The sequence below is a fragment of the Zeugodacus cucurbitae genome, chromosome 6, assembly GCF_028554725.1.
Source record: "Zeugodacus cucurbitae isolate PBARC_wt_2022May chromosome 6, idZeuCucr1.2, whole genome shotgun sequence".
Classification (NCBI taxonomy): domain Eukaryota; kingdom Metazoa; phylum Arthropoda; class Insecta; order Diptera; family Tephritidae; genus Zeugodacus; species Zeugodacus cucurbitae.
Genome location: NC_071671.1, coordinates 23,584,019 through 23,604,888, shown reverse-complemented (window position 1 = coordinate 23,604,888; position 20,870 = coordinate 23,584,019). Strand labels below are relative to the sequence as shown.

At 33.0% G+C, this 20,870-nt stretch overlaps 2 protein-coding genes across 2 annotated transcripts in view; one reads left to right on the top strand and one right to left on the bottom strand.

The window, feature by feature from the left end:
• Window positions 1-20,473, top strand: part of LOC105210733 (cytoplasmic phosphatidylinositol transfer protein 1) — a 324,861-nt gene extending 304,388 nt beyond the window's left edge. Inside the window, exons 3-9 of the mRNA XM_011181869.3 lie at window positions 13,710-14,016; window positions 14,085-14,233; window positions 14,346-14,434; window positions 17,102-17,109; window positions 17,180-17,251; window positions 17,325-17,457; window positions 17,516-20,473. Of these exons, the coding sequence (XP_011180171.1) occupies window positions 13,966-14,016; window positions 14,085-14,233; window positions 14,346-14,434; window positions 17,102-17,109; window positions 17,180-17,251; window positions 17,325-17,457; window positions 17,516-17,790 (777 nt within the window). The 5' untranslated portion in view covers window positions 13,710-13,965 and the 3' untranslated portion in view covers window positions 17,791-20,473. The remainder of the gene's footprint in view (window positions 1-13,709; window positions 14,017-14,084; window positions 14,234-14,345; window positions 14,435-17,101; window positions 17,110-17,179; window positions 17,252-17,324; window positions 17,458-17,515) is intronic.
• On the bottom strand, window positions 587-13,293 carry LOC105210732 (lysosomal-associated transmembrane protein 4A). The gene is made up of 5 exons (XM_011181868.3): window positions 13,133-13,293; window positions 12,776-12,966; window positions 3,813-3,999; window positions 3,611-3,749; window positions 587-3,545 (listed from the first exon to the last, which is right to left on the bottom strand). The coding sequence occupies exons 2-5, from the start codon at window positions 12,884-12,886 to the stop codon at window positions 2,771-2,773; spliced, it is 1,212 nt and encodes a 403-aa protein (XP_011180170.1). The 5' UTR covers window positions 12,887-12,966; window positions 13,133-13,293; the 3' UTR covers window positions 587-2,770.
• Window positions 20,474-20,870: the final 397 nt, after the last annotated feature.

Below are 20,870 nucleotides of genomic sequence, written 5' to 3'. Positions count from 1 at the left end.
AAAAATTGCCTCTAATAATTATATCAAACATTTTTAGTTTCGAACTTTTATATATGTATGTATATAGTTCGAAAAATTTCGATTTCGAACAAAATAAAGTCTCTAATTTGAAAATAATAAACCACACTCCATAAGCACACATAAGTTTTTTTTTTTTCAAAGCGGAAAAATTATAGGCCTAGTGTTGAAAACGATAACCATAAGGAAAGTTGAACTCTATTAATTAATTCTAAAATTTTCGTTTTCGAACTTTTATATTTTCGTTCGAAAATTTTTGATTTCGAAAAAAATTAAGTCTCCAATTTGAAAATATGAATCAAATAATCTATAAGTAAATGTAATTTAGTTTTTTTCTGCATGTTAAGTATACTCGTTTACTCTTTCACGAGCGGTCAAACTTGTATGCCTGTACTAAAAAATTTAAGGGAGCCAAATTTGTTTGTCGAGTTGATACTGAAAACACGAGACAACGAAATAGTTGATCTCTAATAATTTCGAAAATTTCCGTTTTCGAAATTCAATATTTTCGATTTCGATTTCGAAAAGAGTAAAATCTAAAATATGAAAATTTTAAAATAAAAATATATTTTTTTTTGTTTTTCTTGTGTATTTATTTTACTCGTTTACACTTCCACAAGTCATCTTTGACATATCATCATACCGTTAACTACCCTATTCGAATATGAATATTGTTTGCTTAACATTGACGTTGATTACGCAATATTTTTTTCTTTAGTACATATGTATGTTTGTATGTATATTTCTTTATATTATTTAATATAATATTTAAAATATATATGTATAATGTTTGAATGTGCATCTATAATAATAATTATTGAATTGAATGATGTTAATAAACATTTTAATTATAATAATTACAATACGAAAATCTTATATAATACTACAAAAAGAAAGTTGTATAACTTTAAAAAATACATACTAAAACTAGTTGCTAAGAGGAAAATAATTTTGAATAAGACAAACACAAAAATTAATTGACAAAGTTATTACACTTGTTTGTATGTACGCATGTGTAGCTGTGAAGTGCGGTTGGAAACAAACAAATTTTGTAAAAAAAAAGTTTGAAAAAAAAGTAAAATGTAGAACAATCCTTTTGCATGTATGTTGTTTTTGTTTGTTTGTATGTATAGAAAACGTTAAAAATGCTGTTAAACGCGCAAAAATATCGACAAGACACGCTAACCATAAACATTGATTATTTATTTATTAATTGTGCGATAGATAAGTAGGTGCAAATCATAAAAATCAAATCAATTTTATTTTATTTTTTTTTTGTTTTTGTTTTAATTTGTTTTTGTTTTTGGTTATATTTGCGCTACTCTTTGTTTTAGTATATGATTTGGACATTTGTTTTTGTTTTTTTTTTTGTTTACATGTATTAAAAACGCAAATATATTTGCTGCCTCTACGCCCGTCTACTCTTCACTCTTTAGACATTTTTAAATGTTTGCAAATTTTTTGCCACAAATATGTTTTTTTTTTTGTTTTTGTATGTATTGTATATGCTATAGCCATATTATGCATTTCAAGTGTCTACTAATGCACCAGTTTTTTTTTGTTTTTGGTTAAGTAGTTGTTGTATAAATTTTATTTAATTTAATTTTTCAGTTTTATTTTATTTAATTTTTCATTTTTATTTAATTTAATATTTAGTTTTTATTTTCTTTGATTTTTTATTTTATTTTTATTTTCATAATTTTTTTATTTTTCTGTTCTTAAATTTTTTATTTTTGTTTTCTTCAATTTCTTGTATTTATTTACTTTTATTTTTTATTTATATTTGATTTATTTATTTTTTTAATTTAATATTTAATTTGAATATTTTATTTTCTTCCTTCTTGTTTGCATTTTAGTTTCATTCAGTACACATTTCATTTTTAAAAACTCTTTTTTTATTCGATTTAATTCACTTTCACTTGCATCACCCTGTTTTGCATTCATACTATTATAGTTTTATAATTTTATTGTTTTGTTTTTGTTTTTTGTTGCGGTGTATATTGATATTAGAGCACATTTAGAGCGAAAATGTTGAAATTTTAATTTAATTTTATGCAACTCAGCTGCTTAGCACTTTATAGCTGTTGCTTTAAGGATAACCCTAATGTATTTGTGTTAATTTTTTTAACAATTCATATTTTTGTGGTATTTTTGCATAAATATTGTTATTATGCTATTTTTTTTTTTTTTTGTTGTATATTAATGACTAACAAAGTTTCATTAATATTTCTTAATATTTGAAAAACAAAAATAGCGTTGCACTCAAATCAAATTGTTACACCCAAAAAAACTACGCTAAACGTTTTTACTGCATTAACTAGTCCACATAAAATGAGAACTTTGCTTTAAAAAAAGTTTAAATTAAAAAATTTAATTTAAAAAAAAATATATAAAAAAACTTCTTTTGAAATTTGAAATTTGTTTAGCTTGAAAATAATGTAATTTGAAAATATTTTAATGTGAAATTAAAAAAAGAAATTTTTAATTGCAAAAAAAATCATTTACGAAAACTCTCCCTGCGTTAGTCTTGCACTTTATTTTAACTAATTCACCTTCAGTACCTCCACAATACACTTATACACAATACAAGATTGTTGCATACTAACCGAAAACCCCGAAACTCTCCACAGCTATTTTGTTTGAGAAACCAAAAGTACGCTCTACTGCACCCAAAATTCTAAAATCCGACACTTGGCAACTCCCTACACACACGCACTACCTAAAACCACACTTCCGTCACTCCCACACCAGCTTAAGCCTGACTCTCATTTCTATTTTCTACTGGACGTTCAGCAGCTGGCGCAACGAGTTGTTGTGCGTCGGCAATCGAAATCCTAGCAGCAGCATCTAAGTAGGATGGTGGTGGTGTCAGCTCACCAGAGGCTGATGGAGCAGTAGCAGCAGCAGCAGCAGCCGGGGCATCAACAACTGCGACATGCTCCAGCTCAACGCCCTCAGCGCCAGCGTCAGCCTCATTGCGACGCATTGGCGGTGTATTGGCATTTACATGCACTGTATTGTTGTTGTTCGGCGTATCATTATTATTGTCCATGGTATCATCAACAGTGACCACTGCAGCACCGTCAACAATCGGCGCATTATTAGCAGCAACAGCAGTGTTATCCAATTGCGCATCGACACGCTGATAATTGGACATGGCCACCTGGTAGGATGGTGGTGGCGCCTGCTTCATATACTGTGCAATAGCCTCATCGTAGTTGGGCAAGAGTGTGGAGTAGGCTCGTTCCTCGCTACCCATCAAACCGGCACCACCCAGTTCGGGCAGCACACACGGTAGCAGCGTGCGCAGATTCTGCTGGCGCAATGTAAGATATTTATAGCAACGCCAGACGATGCCAATGGCGTAGGCCTTTAAGAAAACAATGCAAATGAAGACGACCAAAACGATGACCATGAGCTCTTCTTGTGACATCTCGAGCAACTTCTCACGCCATGGCAAGCGATGCGATTCGGCAATTAGACGGTGTATGGCTTGCAGATAGCAGATGTAACCGGCCGCGGTGAGTCTAGAGAAGAAGTTTGTTGAATTAACATATATAATAATTGTAAGATTTTCATTCCAAAAACATACGTGGTGATGGCAAAGTCGAACAGTTGCAAGCAGAAGAATGGCAAGAGATGTGAGGGTTTACCCTTGAGTGTGCCGTAAATCATCATTAGCGTAATGGCAATCATGCAGGTGCACACCAGGCCGCCCATATCAAAGTTATCTACAATATAAATATATACATATGTATAACAATGAAAAAACGAATTAATCTATTAACACTTACGATATTGCTTGCGATAGCTGAGCGAATGATCACGATAGGGATATGGTGGATCCACCTTGCTTAGTGGTGTGGGTAATGGTGGTGCGCTCAAATCCACAGTATAATCGTAACCACTCTCGAGTTCCTCCATCATGTGCGGATTGCGCCATATTACAGCGAGTAGACTGAGTGCCAAGATATTTAGAAACTGTGAAAGGAAGAGGAAATGAGAATAAATAAAAGTACGACAAAGCAATATTAGGTTGTAGTTAAAATCATCAAGCATCACAATTTCTTTAAAAAGCTGAAAAATCATCAAAACACTTTTTTTAAAACTCTACACTTTTTGGAGACTTCAATAATTTCTGCTAAAAGGTTTTGCAAAATTTTAAAAATACCGGAAGAAACCTATTCCTCAAATTTAGCAAATTATAAAACTCTACATTTTTGGAGACTTCAATAATTCGTTCTAAAAGTCTCCATAACAATTAAACAGTAAATAAAGCTAATATATAACTCTCTAATTATAAAGACTATTGAATATTCACTCCTCAGGAATAATAAATTTATTTGTTTTAAACTCTACACATTTTAAAAAGTAATATGTTTTGTTTCAATTAATACAAGCTTACTGAAAATCAATAAAAAATTGCATTTTGCTCTTCATAGTGCATTTTCGAAATATCTCCACTCAGTGTAGAGTTCTTTATTTACCATAAAAACTTTAAATTTTTATTTAGAAATATTTAAAGCGATCCTCTATACGCTCTATGCGTTTTCTAAAAAATCTCCACTTTCTTATTCTTGGTAAAAATCACTCGCTAATATATATGATTTGCATTAGTTTTGAATACAATCAAAATATAATAATTGTAAGCAAACACAAAAGGGAGTGCATACAAAAGATTAATAAATAACTTATTATATTAATACAATTGTACTTATTTGTTAAATAAATGCAAACAATCAAAAGTAAATAATGTGTACACGCTGCGCCGAATTTGTGCAAATCAAGTGTACAAACACAAGCACAAGACAACAACAATTTTGTAAATATTCGTCTGAAATGTGCTGACCAGCGTACAATATGGAGACAGTTTTAGCGTTTCGCAAAGCTGTCTGACCTACTCAACTTGATTGTAGTCTAAAAACAAGCCTGTTTGCCAAAAATAGAACGGAGACTTGACAAAAAATTACTCAATATAAACTTGTATAACAATATAGGACAAAAGCAACGAGGCTTATACTAGAAAGATGTGGGTATTAAAATACATATATATGTAATAGACACAGCTTGTAGGCTTGCGCTGTCAGACAAAGTTTCTTTAGTCATTTCGGGGAGTTATACATTATATTTGGGCTTGACCAATATTTGTTTTTTTATTTATTTTAATTTTGTCAATAATTATTTTTGTTTATTTCACATCTAAAAAAGTATAAAAATTTCTATAACAAATACACTTCTTTATTATTTTATATTTAAAATTATATTTAAAAAATTTTAATATTTCATATTTTACTTTTATAAATATTTTTTTTTCTTTTTTAATATTTTTTATATTATTTTTAATATATTTATTTTTAAAATATTTGTTTTATACTTTTTGATTGTTTCTATTTTTACTATTTTTTAGTATTTTTTATTTATTTTTTTTTTTAAATATTGTTTGTATACGTTTAGATTTTAACTATGCTTTCATATTTTTTAATTTTTTGTATTTTTGATATATTTATTTATTTTATATATTTATTTATTATATTTCTTTTTTTAATATTATTTCAATTTTTTTTTCCTCACTTTTTGTATTTTTTGTTATAATTCAGTATACACATCTTTACTTCTTAAACTTTACATAATAATTAGCGCATTGTATGAGAATAACAAACAGGACTGCAGACAATTGTAAAAATACTCGGTATACCGGCATGTAAATAAAACGTCTGTCCGTTTGGAGTGAAAAAATAAGAAATTCTCTTGATGTCACGCGTGTGTTGTTGCTGAAGCGTGATGCGCCGGTCTAAAGCCGGCTTACTGAAGGTTCAGTGGCTTCAATGTGCTAAAAATTATTTGAATCTTGTGCCTTTAATAGTGATGTTTCTACTGGGAACACACAGCATTTTTTAGTGATATAAAAGACAATGGTGTTTTTATTGTTGTTGTACCAAGATGAAAATAATCCTTTACCATGTTATTCCAATCTTCTTATCATCTACACCACTATTCATCGTGAATTCAAAGCATTTCGTTTAGTTATCACATGACAACAACAGAACTGTTTTTTTTATACTCTCGCAACAAAGTTGCTAAGAGAGTATAATAGTTCTGTTCACATAACGGTTGATTGAAGATGGGCGCAACCATTGCCACGCCCACAAAATGGCGAAACCCGAAAACACATAAAGTACCGTAACTAAGCCACAAATAAAGCCATGAAAATTTGGTACAAAGGATCGCACTAGGAAGGGGCATATTTAGATGTAATTTTTTTGGAGAAGTGGGCGTGGCCCCGCCCCCTACTAACCCAAATTGAACCCAAAAAAAGTGTAAATATCATCATTGCTATAATATATATATGTATATATATATTGGCACCTCAGGTGATATAAATATTCAAAACTCTCCACAGCAAAGAGACCACCAAGTCAACAAGCATACAACAAGATAGTCTACAGTGGCCTATGCCTACTCTCCACACACCTGAGTTACAACAATACCAATAATAATAATGTGCTTACATAACCATGTTACTGTTTATTTTACTATTCTGATGGCATTCTTATCTCTACAAAGTGTTGATTAACGCTTATCGGCGCTGCTTATTTTCACTGAATATTTGCCTACATTTCCCAACGTTATTTATGCTACTACAATACAAACTTGTGGCATGTCAGACGACAGCAAGCGCTTACAAACGGTCTCGCAGACGACACAGAGTTCACGATAAGCAAAAAAAAATCAGCACCAGAAGTTGAGAAAAAATTATTTTAAATAAAAATAAAAAAAATAAACCGCAGCAACAATTACAATAACAATAGCTGACTTTGCATACAGTCCAAGCAGTCGCTTTGGAGACGTCAGTATGTATGTATGTATGTGTGTGCATGCGCGTGCATATATTAAACTCGACTTATCCGCACTTAGTAAGCACGACGTCGCGCATTTATCACGCCAACACAGACGTCTTCTGCGAATGCGAAGTGAAAATTGACCGCTTGATAAATTTGTATTTGTTAATACATACATACATAAACGAAAAACAAATAAAAATATTAAACATAAGCACTTTTTAATGAAATTACATTGACGTAAATTGATTTTAAAATATTTTGTTTACATAATAAACGAACGCATCTGGACAAATAATTAAATTGTTGTGTGTCATGAACCCCAAAATTCGTTTTAAAATTCTCACAAAAAATTTGCTTTAAAATTAATCAACACATCTCAGTTTTTCATGTAAAAAAATACAGAATTCTTAAAATTAATAACTTATTAAAAATATAAAACCCATTAATGCCAGTAAAGAAAATTCAACCAACAAATATTTAAGTTAGTAGTTTTCTGCTGCTTTTAAAACCACAAACACCACTTTTTCTGTGTAGAAGATAAAAAATTGTTGTTAAAAATGATAAAATTCTAACTAAAAACATTATAACATTGCATTTGAGGACAAAATAAATCCTCTTTTTGTAATAAAAACCAGCGTACGCTTTCAAACACTTTAAAAGCCGATATATAAGAATTCTACACTTTTGGAGAGTTTTATAAACAACTCATTTTACTTTAAAAGCCGATATATAAGAATTCTACACTTTTGGAGAGTTTTATAAACAACTCATTTTACATTAAAAAATATATTTGATAATATAACAAAATTTTAAAATTATTAAATTTTTATTGGCATTCACCCCGGTGGATGAACGTCTTGCCACAATCCGCATCAAAGCGAGGTTCTTCAATATATCGCTGATTTGCGCCCACACCCCAACGGAAGAGAAGGACGATGTGACCAAAGATGCTTTCTATGAGCGCCTAGAACGTACCTATGAGCGCTGCCCCCGCCACGATGTCAAAATCGTGCTTGGCGATTTTAACGCCAGGGTGGGTAAAGAAGGTGTCTTTGGCACAACAGTCGGAAAATTCAGCCTCCATGACGAAACATCGCCAAACGGCCTGAGGCTGATCGACTTCGCTGGGGCCCGAAATATGGTTGTCTGTAGTACCAGATTCCAGCATAAAAAAATTCATCAAGCAACGTGGCTGTCCCCTGATCGAAACACGCGCAATCAAATCGATCACGTTGTGATAGACGGAAGACATGTCTCCAGTGTTTTAGACGTGCGTACGCTCCGAGGACCAAACATTGACTCGGACCATTATCTAGTAGCAGCAAAGATACGCACTCGCCTCTGTGCAGCAAAGAACGCCCGTCAACAAACACAAGGAAGGTTCGACGTCGAAAAGCTGCAATCACAACCGACAGCCGAACGATTTTCTACTCGACTTGCACTCCTGCTCTCTGAGAGCACTCATCAGCATCTCGATATAAGGGAGCTGTGGAACGGCATCTCAAACTCATTGCATACCGCTGCAGCCGAAACAATTGGTCTCCGGCAACGCCAAAAAACCAGTTGGTACGATGAGAATTGTCGTTCCGCAGTGGAGAGAAAACAGACTGCCTACCTCGCAACGTTGCGATCGACCACAACACGTTCGGGGTGGGATAGATATCGAGAACTGAAGAGGGAAGCGAGACGCATTTGCAGACGTAAAAAGAAAGAGGCCGAAATGCGTGAGTATGAAAAGCTTTAAAAGCTGGCCGACATGGGTAATGCTCGAAAATTTTATGAAAAGATGAGGCGATTAACAGAAGGTTTCAAGACCGGTGCATTATCATGTAGGGACCGAGAAGGTAATCTGGTAACGGATGTCCAGAGCACACTGGGATTATGGAGGGAACACTTCTCCGACCTGCTCAATGGCAGTGAAAGTACAACACCAGGAGATGGCGAACCCGATTCCCCAATCGATGACGATGGAATAGATGTTCCATTACCCGACCATGAAGAAATTCGAATAGCAATTACCCGCTTGAAGAACAACAAAGCGGCGGGGGCCGATGGATTACCGGCCGAGCTATTCAAATACGGCGGCGAAGAACTGATAAGGTGCATGCATCAGCTTCTTTGTAGAATATGGTCGGAAGAAAGCATGCCTGACGATTGGAATCTTAGTGTGCTCTGCCCAATCCATAAGAAGGGAGACCCCACAATCTGCGCCAACTACCGTGGTATAAGTCTCCTCAATATCGCATATAAGGTTTTGTCGAGCGTATTGTGTGAAAGACTAAAGCCCACCGTCAACGAACTGATTGGACCTTATCAGTGTGGCTTTAGACCTGGAAAATCTACAATGGACCAGATATTCACCATGCGCCAAATCTTGGAAAAGACCCGAGAGAGAAGAATCGATACCCACCATCTTTTTATCGATTTTAAAGCTGCCTTCGATAGCACGAAAAGGAGCTGCCTTTATGCCGCGATGTCTGAATTTGGTATCCCTGCAAAACTAATACGGCTATGTAAGCTGACGTTGAGCAACACCAAAAGCTCCGTCAGGATCGGGAAGGACCTCTCCGAGCCGTTCGATACCAAACGAGGCTTCAGACAGGGTGACTCACTATCGTGCGACTTCTTCAATCTATTGCTGGAAAAAATAATACGAGCTGCAGAACTAAATAGAGAGGGTACAATCTTCTACAAGAGTGTACAGCTCCTGGCGTATGCCGATGATATTGATATCATCGGAAGCAACAACCGCGCCGTTTGTTCTGCGTTTTCCAGACTAGATAAAGAAGCGAAGCGTATGGGTCTGGTGGTGAATGAGGACAAGACGAAATATCTCCTGTCATCAAACAAACAGTCAGCGCACTCGCGTCTTGGCTCCCACGTCACTGTTGACAGTCATAACTTTGAAGTTGTAGATAATTTCGTTTATCTGGGAACCAGCATTAACAACACCAACAATGTCAGCCTTGAAATCCAACGCAGAATCACTCTTGCCAACAGGTGCTACTTTGGACTGAGTAGGCAATTGAAAAGTGAAGTCCTCTCTCGACGAACCAAAATCAAACTCTATAAGTCGCTCATTATTCCCGTCCTGATGTATGGCGCTGAAGCGTGGACGATGACAACATCCGATGAGACGACTCTTGGGGTTTTCGAGAGAAAGGTTTTGCGCAAGATTTATGGTCCTCTAAACATTGGCAACGGCGAATACCGCAGACGATGGAACGATGAGCTGTACGATTTATACAACGACATTAACATAGTTCAGCGAATAAAAAGACAGCGGCTACGCTGGCTAGGTCATGTTGTACGGATGGAAGAAAACACTCCAGCTCTGAAAGTATTCGATGCAGTACCCGCTGGAGGAAGCCGCGGAAGAGGACGACCTCCACTCCGGTGGAAAGACCAAGTGCAAAGTGACCTGGCTTCACTTGGTGTTTCCAGTTGGCGCCAAAAAGCAAAAAGGAGGAATGAGTGGCGCGCTCTGGTGGATTCGGCTATAATCGCTTAAAGCGGTTCCTACGCCAAATATATATATATATATATACAAATTTGGAGAGAGAGAGTATGCATTTTAAGGCAAAATAAATACTTTGGCAATATTAAAGAATAATGTACGCTGTCAAGCACTTTAAAAGCAAAATTTTGATAACTCTACACTTTTGGAGAGTTTTATAAATTACTCATTTTACGTTTAAAGTATATTTTATAGCATATCTACACTTTAAAAACAGTTGTTCAAATAACTATACAATTGTATAGAGTATGAGTATACGAATAGTACCAATGGAATTAAACTTACTAAAAAAAACTATTTGTTTAAAATTTGCTGAATATTATAAAATATTCTGATACAAAAAAGTAAACAAATAAACTTTCACAAAGTATAACAATTATGTGCCCAAAGAAATATTTTTAAATATGTGTATAAGTAGCGCGGAGAGTTCACTTTTTACAGTTAATCTGGTTGTTTAATCATTATTCCAACTTAAAATAACGTCACCACCAAATATAGCAATACATTTACATATTAATACAGAATGTTTTGTAAATCACCAATAACAGCGACGACGGTAGCAACAACAATAAATTGCAAATATACATATGTACATACATGCATATGTAATTAGTATTAAAACACAAACAGTGTACAGATAAGAAGACGGCAAAAACAAGCATCATTTGAACAATACCTATCATATTACCCCTATCATATTATTTAAAAATATATACATATGTACACAATAGTCATAATAAACTATAAAGCCAACAACAGAAAACTGAGTCAATAAGCAGCCACTCAGCTGTTTAATCGCTAAAATGCATGGCAAGCATTGTAATTGAGAAACAATGGCGCTGGCATGCTCTTACATATAAATCAAATATATATATGTATATGTATGCACATTCTTATCACAGAATATAATAAAAGAGATTCACCAAATGCTGTTGTAATATTTAGAATCTACATAGTATAAATACTAAGCTTGGTTATGCAACGGAAATTCCATTGTACAACTGCCATATTTTGTAAAGTAAAGTCAGACAAAGTTAACTAAACACCAACGTATAGCTCCAAAGACTTTAAAACATCAAACTAATACATTTCAATTCAATATAATCAATAAACTGAGCACATAAATAACGTTAAACATGAGGTTATCGTCTAAGCCGTAAATTTCAATTGAGCTTTGCTTGCAAACGCTACCTTGGAAATGTTTAATATGTTTATTTTTAAAAATATACATACATATCGACAATTCTAACAAATAGCTCTATATACATGTGTATATACATACATATGTACACTAATACCTTTTCTTTGCTTTTGCTCTTGTTGTCTTAGCACTGAGCAAGTTTGACAAGTTGCCGCTAAGCGTCTATTATCTTGTGAGTCATCATAACAATATATATAATTACACATTATATGACAAATTATTGTACAAATTTGATGCGTTGAGCAGGCATAAATCTTTTAGCTGCGATTTCTTACGAGCAACAAGCGCAGCTTATTTGATGCTTTAGGGCGAATCATAAACAACAAAAGCTTGGGTTTAAAGTAAAATAAACTTTCAGTTTGAAATTATTATGTTTTGTATACAAATGTATGTATAAACACACACATTTTAAGTTTGAATATGCTGCGCGGAGCATTCATTGTTTTTAAACGTGAACTGGCTATTAAAAAGTGAAACCCTCAAATAAACAAAATTTAGGCACTGGAAAAAGCCACCAAAGCAATATCTGCTTGTGAATTATCAGCATGCTTAGTTAGCAAAATGTACTATAGATATGTATGTATGTATGTAAACATGTATAGTATATAAACACTGTAGAAAAATTAGTAGGATAAAAGCCATAACACACGGTACACTTTATATATTATACTTGAGTGACGAAATTAATTAGCCATGTTTATGAAAATGTTTCTTTAAGTTTAACTTTTCTAGTTTATACATTGTTTTTGTATTGTTGTATACATTCTACTTTTCGATTAATCTAGATAGCATTGCAGCTGCGATAAGGCAATAATCAATTATTATTTTTGCTACAATTATTAAGTGTTGTTTGTTGTTTTTAATGAGTGCTAACGTCATTTCTACAATTTACTTTCGCTTGTATACAAAAGAAAGCAATCAATGAACATCGGTCTCAGTTATTGCCTACCATTACTATAAATGCCAACCACTATGCAACGCCACGAGTTTCATTCCTTCAATGACTTTACATACCTAAGCTATTTGTTTGCCCATCTGCCCTGCCTGAAACAACTGCTACCGGCAAGGAAAACGTTGGGCCAAAGTAAACAGACAAATACTGCACCACGAAAATCTCACACACAAACCACGCAACGTATAGATAAAAATATATGCATACAGGTATATCTTCTAGATATGAGTACTTATCAAACTTACCAAATGCCAAAGGCCAATCATAATGGTGGCGGTGTGGACATGCAAACCAAAGCAGCATGTCCATTCCTTATTACGCTGTTGTGGACCCATTTTGATGCGGATCCTTAGCATCGAAATGCCTGTATTGGCGTTTTTGTGCTGCTATTTATAGTGAGTAACCACTTAACTTCAACTTTTTGTATACGGGTGCACTAATGAAATGAAAAAAAAAACATCAGACACACATAAATGCAAATTTAGATCAATGTTATTACTTTGAATTGCCATTGAAAGGGGCAACTACATAGGTACAAAATACAATTTCTATTCCAAATCTGCAATGCACACTAAGTTATATACTTTTAACACTTCAATTACCTTTATATTATTAGTTTACACAAGCACAAATATATAGATATTAAATAATAATATTTATTATTTTCGAGAAGTAATAGCAGCTGCAGATATTCACTAATTTTCACTAGCAAAGCAAAAAACGCAATACAGAAAAATATTCCCAGTCTCAAAAAAATTAAACAGTGTTGCATAGATGGATAGTGATGCCACAAGTGGCAAAAACAAATTTTTAACGTTGCCACATAGTTGTAATTGCTAATAAATTCAACTTTTCGGTTGAATTATCGATAAGTGTAGATAGAAGGTACATTTTAATAACAAGCAACGTTTTTGTTTAAAATAATAAACCCAATATTTTTTGTAGGTTTTTTATATAAATATGCTTTTATTATTTAAAACTTTTGTTATCGCTTTTTCATATTTTTAAAAATTATATGCAAATAACATTCCCAACAGTTCGGGAACAACTAAATATTATTTTTCACTACTTCTGATGATTCAAGTTTATATAAAACATTTTTTAAATAATTATTTACTTATATGGTCGTTTTCAAAATTATCGATAAATTATCAGTTAGTGCACAACTTATCATTCCAGCAAAACAACAAAATACCATTACTACGCAATCGACTTCCATGCATGCACCAGCAACCCCAACAGCTGTTCGACATTGGTTATAAAATAGCGCTGTACATTTGTAGTCCAACGGATGCGGATGTTGTTTCTAGTTGGAGCAGCTACTGTGCGCGTATATATCATTGAGACAAGGAAGTAATAAAACTATTTCATAACTGAAAGTGCAAAGAACTGTGATTAATAAACAAATAACCCATACAAAGCTGTGAGTGACAAGATGGTCTTATGCAAGGAATACCGTATTTGCATGCCACTCACAGTGGAAGAGGTAAGAAATGTGTGGGGTTTTTGTAGATGAACATTATTTAATGCATTTGCACTTTGCACCTACCGTAGTATCGCATTGGACAGCTGTATATGATAGCCCGTCATAGCTTGGAACAATCTGGTGAAGGTGAAGGCGTTGAAGTAGTGGAGACTTATGAATGTGAGGATCCCGTGCATGGCAAAGGACAGTACACAGAAAAACGCATACATTTATCAAGGTGAGAGAGTTAAGTGTGTTGTTTTAGGTTTATAAATGGTGCTTACATTAAATTGTATTAAATTAAGAGTGAATTCATCGCTTTCATTAATGTGTTTCTTTTCTGTTCACAGTCGTTTACCATATTGGATACAAGCCGTCTGCCCGCGTGTATTTTATGTGACAGAAAAGTCTTGGAACTACTATCCTTTCACAATAACAGGTATTGTTACATAAACATTGAAGTCCAATCTAATTCAAGCTCATTCAGTCACATGCATTTCATACACTTTGTATTTATTTTTAAAACACCCACCGCTACTTCTACCATTTAATTAAGTATCATTCATTATCCTTCTATTTCAACGTTTACTCTTACACATCGCTTATTATTAATGGTCAACGCTAGCTTACTGTCGCACGTATATACACAAACACGCACCAAGCATTTCGCGCTTCTTCCAGCAAGTTATTTATAGCTAAAATAAAAAAATCTACCCGCTCACCCACTTATTGTGGTTGCCACAGCATAAACTGTACATTTCTACATCAACCCCACACAATCCGTTGTTGGCAAAGTGTGTGCGGCATTAAATTTTTCGCATTTTAATTGAATGTTATGCAAACAATTTAATAAATAATTTAATTTTGATTGATTTTGTGTGGTTTTCGAGCGCTATAAGTAAAACTATTAAACATGCAGCGTAACAGCTGCTAGTCATTCCACACGCTAGCAATTATCTTTATAAATAAACTTCCAAAATAACTTAAAGTGAATGCATTGCGTGTTTACTTCAAATAATTGTTATTAAACGAAATACGGCATGTGCTTATTTGAGCTATTGAATATCTAAATATATATGCAGTACATTAAATATTTCCTCATTCACTTTTATACAAGTATTTATGTATATGTAACTCAAAGCCTTCCTTTTTCATGCGCTTTAAAGTATATATGTCTTCATCATTAACCCCCTTACTAATGACCATAGTTGTATTGCAGTGTTGGCGCCACTTGTACACTCTTTGCCGACACCTGCTGGCTCTCTGTGTGAATTTACACATCTGTTTGACGCTTAATATTTTCGTTTTAATACTCTACATACATACATTGTTGATTGGTTGTCTACCGCAGTAGCAACATTTGCAACTATGTTATGTGTCCTTTGGTTGTTAATACCGTCTGATGGTTGTCTATACACGCCTACCAACAATTTGTTTACTTGTATATACTCCATCAACTGCATGTAACTAAGGGCTTATCTGACTCTAATACCTTTAAACAGGTATTTTTGTGCGCCTTTTACTCTAACTTTTAGAAATATATGTTTTAGTTGTGCAGTGTAATGTCAATAAACTCTCGGCTAACATATGTATGTATGTATGTGTCGTTTGTTTACATACGTACGTACAAAATAATTGATTATTGACTAAAAACGTTTAGCTACTTGGCTCACTGCATTGTTATTGAATCGATTAAGTGTGTGTATAAGGGGCCTGCTACACCTTCAATATGTATCGTGATATTTGGATCGCGATCTATATTGAATATTGATGGATTACTTCGCGACTGCTAGACGTTCAATATTTATACGATTTTGTTAGTGTTTTCATTAGAAAAAATATTTTAAAAATTTATTTGTTTATTTTTTCGTACATTTTTTTTCATAAAATTTCGGAATAAAACCTAAGTTTGGCTATTGTTTTTGCTCCCACAGCAATTCATTATATGTATCCAATATTTGGAAGTTATCAAAAAACCTTTGGCAGATGAGTTGCATAGCTCTGGCAAAGATTCAATTGTAAACAGTATAATTCATGTTCATTTATTAGAATAAAGTTAATTTTAAAATTTTGGCACTGTTGTATTTCACCAATTCGGACTTGTAAATCACAAAATATGCTACACATTCAATATTTATATCGCTATTCACGATCCGCGATATGGATTTCAAAATATTTAAATATTTTGTGATATGGATCGTGATCCATCAATATTGCATGCTAAACGTTCAATAAATATCGCGATACAGGAAATATCACGATAAATACTGCACGTGTAGCAGGCGCCTAACAGTTGTTAGGCTAGTGGTTATCTATCATCTCCACCCATCGCTACGCTGACGCTGTGTAACCAACAGCATTCTGTGTAAATAATTGCCAATGATAAGCTTAATGATAACTTTTTTGTTGGATTTCCGAACATGATTCAGTATATGCGTGTATATAGTAGTGCACATGCTTATACTGATCATAAATAATAATATTTTAACTACAAAGTTGTTCTCTATGTGTGCTAATTTAGCATTTTGTTTTTTACTAACGCGCTTTATAAAGTTTTTAGTATAATTTCTGAAACCAAAGTTGTGGTATTCGAGCTAATTTTGTTAGAATTTATTTTACATTTCTTCAAAATTTTATGAAATTTATGTATTAAGTTTGTATTTATTAATTGTGTAGATATTTTGTCATCGTTTCAATCAAACTATCGATATTTTGTCGATTTTTTTTAGATTGGTGTGGAATTTATTTACAAACAAATATCCTTGATTTAAATGAAAAAAAAATTTTAATTAATTAAAGTATTTGAATTTTTTATATATTTTTTAAATTTTTTTTGTATTGTATTAAATTATTTAATATAATTTTGTCCATTAAGTGTGATTTGTAAGTATTTTTATACTAAAATTTTATTATATACTAAAATTTCTACATGAACAATTATCAATTTCATCTTGTCATATCATACCTTTCACTTTTCCATACCACCCCCACAATTAACCGCCCCTCACACTTCTTCTAATATAATTTTGAAAATTTCTCCATCAACCAAACACTTTGATTCTTTTCATGTGCGTGCACCTGTTGCCTACTCTCACGCAAATTATAGAATATACCGTAAGTACAAATATATTATTTTCCACAAACAATTCTATACAAAAACAAATTGATTTTGTTGTATTTATAGTGCTCATTCGTGCCAAAATTAAGCATCACAATCAAAACCAAATACGAGAATAACAATGGCTGCTCAGAAAACGTAAGTACATTACAAAAACCGTTATTTATATTTATGTAGAATTATGAAATATTTAATCCAACTATTCTTATAGTGCCTGGCGCTCAGTGAAGAGGAATTGCAGACACGCTTACTGGAGGACGTCGACATTGCTTTCGATGAGCTCTCCAATCAGAATCACTACAAAAAGGAGGAAGATCCGAAATTCTTCAAGTCTGAGAAAACAGGTGTGTGGACACTAAATATATTTATAGAATTATTATTTATTGTACGTATAACAACCAGGACGCGGCCCACTCATCGAGGGCTGGCGCAGTACGGATGAGCCCATTATGTGTTCCTACAAGCTGGTGAATGCCTCCTTCGAGGTTTGGGGTTTACAAACCAGAGTGGAAGACTTCATACAACGTAGCATACGCGATGTGTTGTTGCTGGGTCACAGACAGGCATTTACTTGGATTGACGAGTGGTATGGCATGACGTTGGCCGATGTGCGTGCGTTTGAAAGACAAAAGCAAGCCGAAACAAATGAGAAATTAAAAGGAACTGGCGATAATTGAGGGGTGTATAAGGCAAGAAGTGTCTGCACTAATGTGGTTTAGTTTCCTAAGAAAGCGCTTACAAACAAAATAAATTACTGTTAATGAAGAGAGAGAGAAGGCAGAAGAAAGTGTAGAGATTTAAGACGGTTAATCTAAAATGGAGTTATCGCAAGATAATGCTAGTCCTTAGTATAAAATGTTAAACGGCATATGTTTGCCAAATGAAGCTCGAAAGACATAACACACACATAATTACTCAGGAAATTTGAAAAAAAATGTTCTAAATTTTGAACAAACCGCATTGAGATTTTTTCCGTACAAAATATTGCTGATAACTTCCATTTTGACGCTGCGTATTGCTTATAAATGCAAATTGACTTTAAATCGCTTATAAAATCAAATAACAGTATAGTAAACTACTGTAACACACACGCATTTAATATCGCAATAATTTTTTCAACTTTCTTAAAACATTAATTTCGAAAGTGAAAAAATGCTATTTTTGAGTTATTTTTACTCCTTAAATTCATAAATTTAACTAACTGCACAGAGATATTTTCTCATCGCTTTTTTTGTTTGAATTCAAAATTAAAAAAAAATATTTGTTACTTACTTTAAGCCTCAAACTTTATTGAAAAACCAAAATCTTAGTTAGTTTGAATTGTACTAGCAGAAAAATATTTATGAAATAAATACATATACATATGTTATATTTAGACAAATCAAAAGCATACAAATACATAGACATAGTTTGAGAAAAATGTAACAAAATATAAGTTTTATTTCAAAAAATAACACTCTATATAAGTTCATTTCAAAACTTTAGAATATAATTAAAACCAAATGTTGTAGCTTTTCATGAATTCGTACAAGTATTAAATGAAAAAAATAGCTAATTTTCCTGAGATATATAAAATTATATTCTTTACATTTTATGTTGTTAAAACTACCTCATGCCGTTACTTAAAGGGATTAAATGAAAATGTTTCTTTCTGCTAAGCAAATTTATCTAAGGTTCTTACTCCATTCGCTCTTATTATTGGTTCAAGAGATTTTAGAGGGGACCCCCCCCCCCCCCTCTCCCCTTTCTCGATTTAAAATTTTGACGATTTTCAATGGGCTGGTAAATGAACATAAATAATTTTTTAGGGTTGTAACTTTGCATACATTTATTTGAAGACTTAGAAATGAAGAAAAAAAATTATAATTTCGCACAAAAATTAACAAAATGATGGACCTTTAATTTTTTTTATCGCGTTTTTTTCGGCCACAAATCAAGTTGAAAAGTACAGAAGATCTTCACCGAATTAATAGGTTTTGAGTAACCTCATTCGCCAGTCATAGAAACACTATTTCGAGAAAAACGCGTTTAAAATTTTGAGAAGCTCTCGGCGTCGCCTGACGCTTCCATCATAACTCGGCTATACTTTCAAGAGTTTTTGAAATTTTCACTGGAAATTTTAAAGGAACATTCTCGATTCAATCGATTTTTTGAAACCGAGTGAAACCCTTGAGTAGATTTGTGACATATAAACTTCATCTAAATCACTTTTGGTTAGATTATTGCATACTTTTAGGCTATAAGTGCATATTTTATAGGTAAAATAGATTTTCAAAATCCGAGATAACGTCTTTTTGGAATTCTTTACTGACGTGAATATATCTCAAATACTCATGCTATTTCATATTGTATAAACATAACAGCTAATATTTTTTATTGCATAGTTCTAGGAGACATTAGCGTTTTTTAACATATTTAACAGCTTTGGCAATACATATGCAACATAATGCCGATAACAACAACAACATTCGGATTTACAAACTGTATTTACGGTTTTACAGTGGTTACGGTTTTACCCCTGAGAGAGATTTCCTAACACTATTTGCGAAATTTCGATTATTGCTGCAGTATGACCTCACATTATGATAACATATCCCCAATATACTATATTGCAAATATATTGCAAAGCTCGACTATATTTTTCTGCAAAGCAAAAATACTCATATACGAGGGCTGCTATGTATATTTCTGGCCTAATAATGAAAATATGAATATTTATCAAGTTTTTCAAAATATTCTCCATCAAGATTTATACACTTTTGCATGCGCTCAAACCAATTTTCGAAGCACTTTTTTTAGCCTATTTTTGAGCGATTGACAAATTGTGCGGGATCCAACGAGAACAAACCTTTTTTACGGCCAGGTGTTCATGCAGTATCGGATGTATGCTGGTGGGAGAAATGCATAGGCATGCCTCTATCTGAAGGTATGTTACATGATTGGTCTTGCATTATCAGTTCACGTACGGCATCAATGTTTTCTGGCACAACGGCTGTTTTTGGACGACCTTCACGGAATTCGTCTTTGAGCGAGCGTCGGCCACGATTGAATTCATTGTACCAGTTTTTCACAGTGCTATAGGATGGTGCTTCATAGCCATACAAAGATTTTAGTTCATCGATGCACTCTTGTCGCGATAATCCACGTCGATCGCACGAAAATGTTCACGAGTTAATTCCATTTTTTTGGCCGAGATGAATTTTTTAATTCCCTGTAAATAAAACAATTCACGATTAAATGACAAAACGTTCTGAGTGATGTTATGCTAAAAAATGTCAAACTTTCCAATGGAAATGTCAGATTGCACCTGGCAACACTTAGTGTTGCCTAGGCCAGAAATATATATAGCAGCCCTCGTATTTACTTTTTATTTTAATTTCTATAATTTCTTTATATATTTTTTTCTTTTATTCTAATTTCAATATTATTTAAGACAATATCATTTAATTTTTTTAATATTAATTTTAGTTTATATTTTTTTGCTCATTTTGCTTTTTTATATTTAATAATTATAAATCAACCACAATGAAATATGTAATCGATTTAAATAATTTTAATATTCTATTTATTTATTATTTTTTTTAATTATAAAAATATCGAATTTAAATAATTTAAAGTTTGTTTTATATATACTGTTTTAAATACTAAAAATATTTATTAATATTAATTTAACTTCCAAAATTTAAACAATTTTTATTTATTTTTTTGTGTACTTATTATTTTGTTTTTGTCAAACGAAACTTTGGCTTTCACTACA

Bases quoted from the DNA above. Each gene is read 5' to 3' on its own strand.
- LOC105210732 (XM_011181868.3), bottom strand. From the start codon at position 12,886: ATGCTAAGGATCCGCATCAAAATGGGTCCACAACAGCGTAATAAGGAA. The intron at 3,750-3,812 runs GTAAGTGTTAAT...TTTATATTGTAG, and splicing joins CAGCTATCGCAAGCAATATC to ATAACTTTGATATGGGCGGC. The intron at 3,546-3,610 runs GTATGTTTTTGG...CTTCTTCTCTAG, and splicing joins TTCGACTTTGCCATCACCAC to ACTCACCGCGGCCGGTTACA.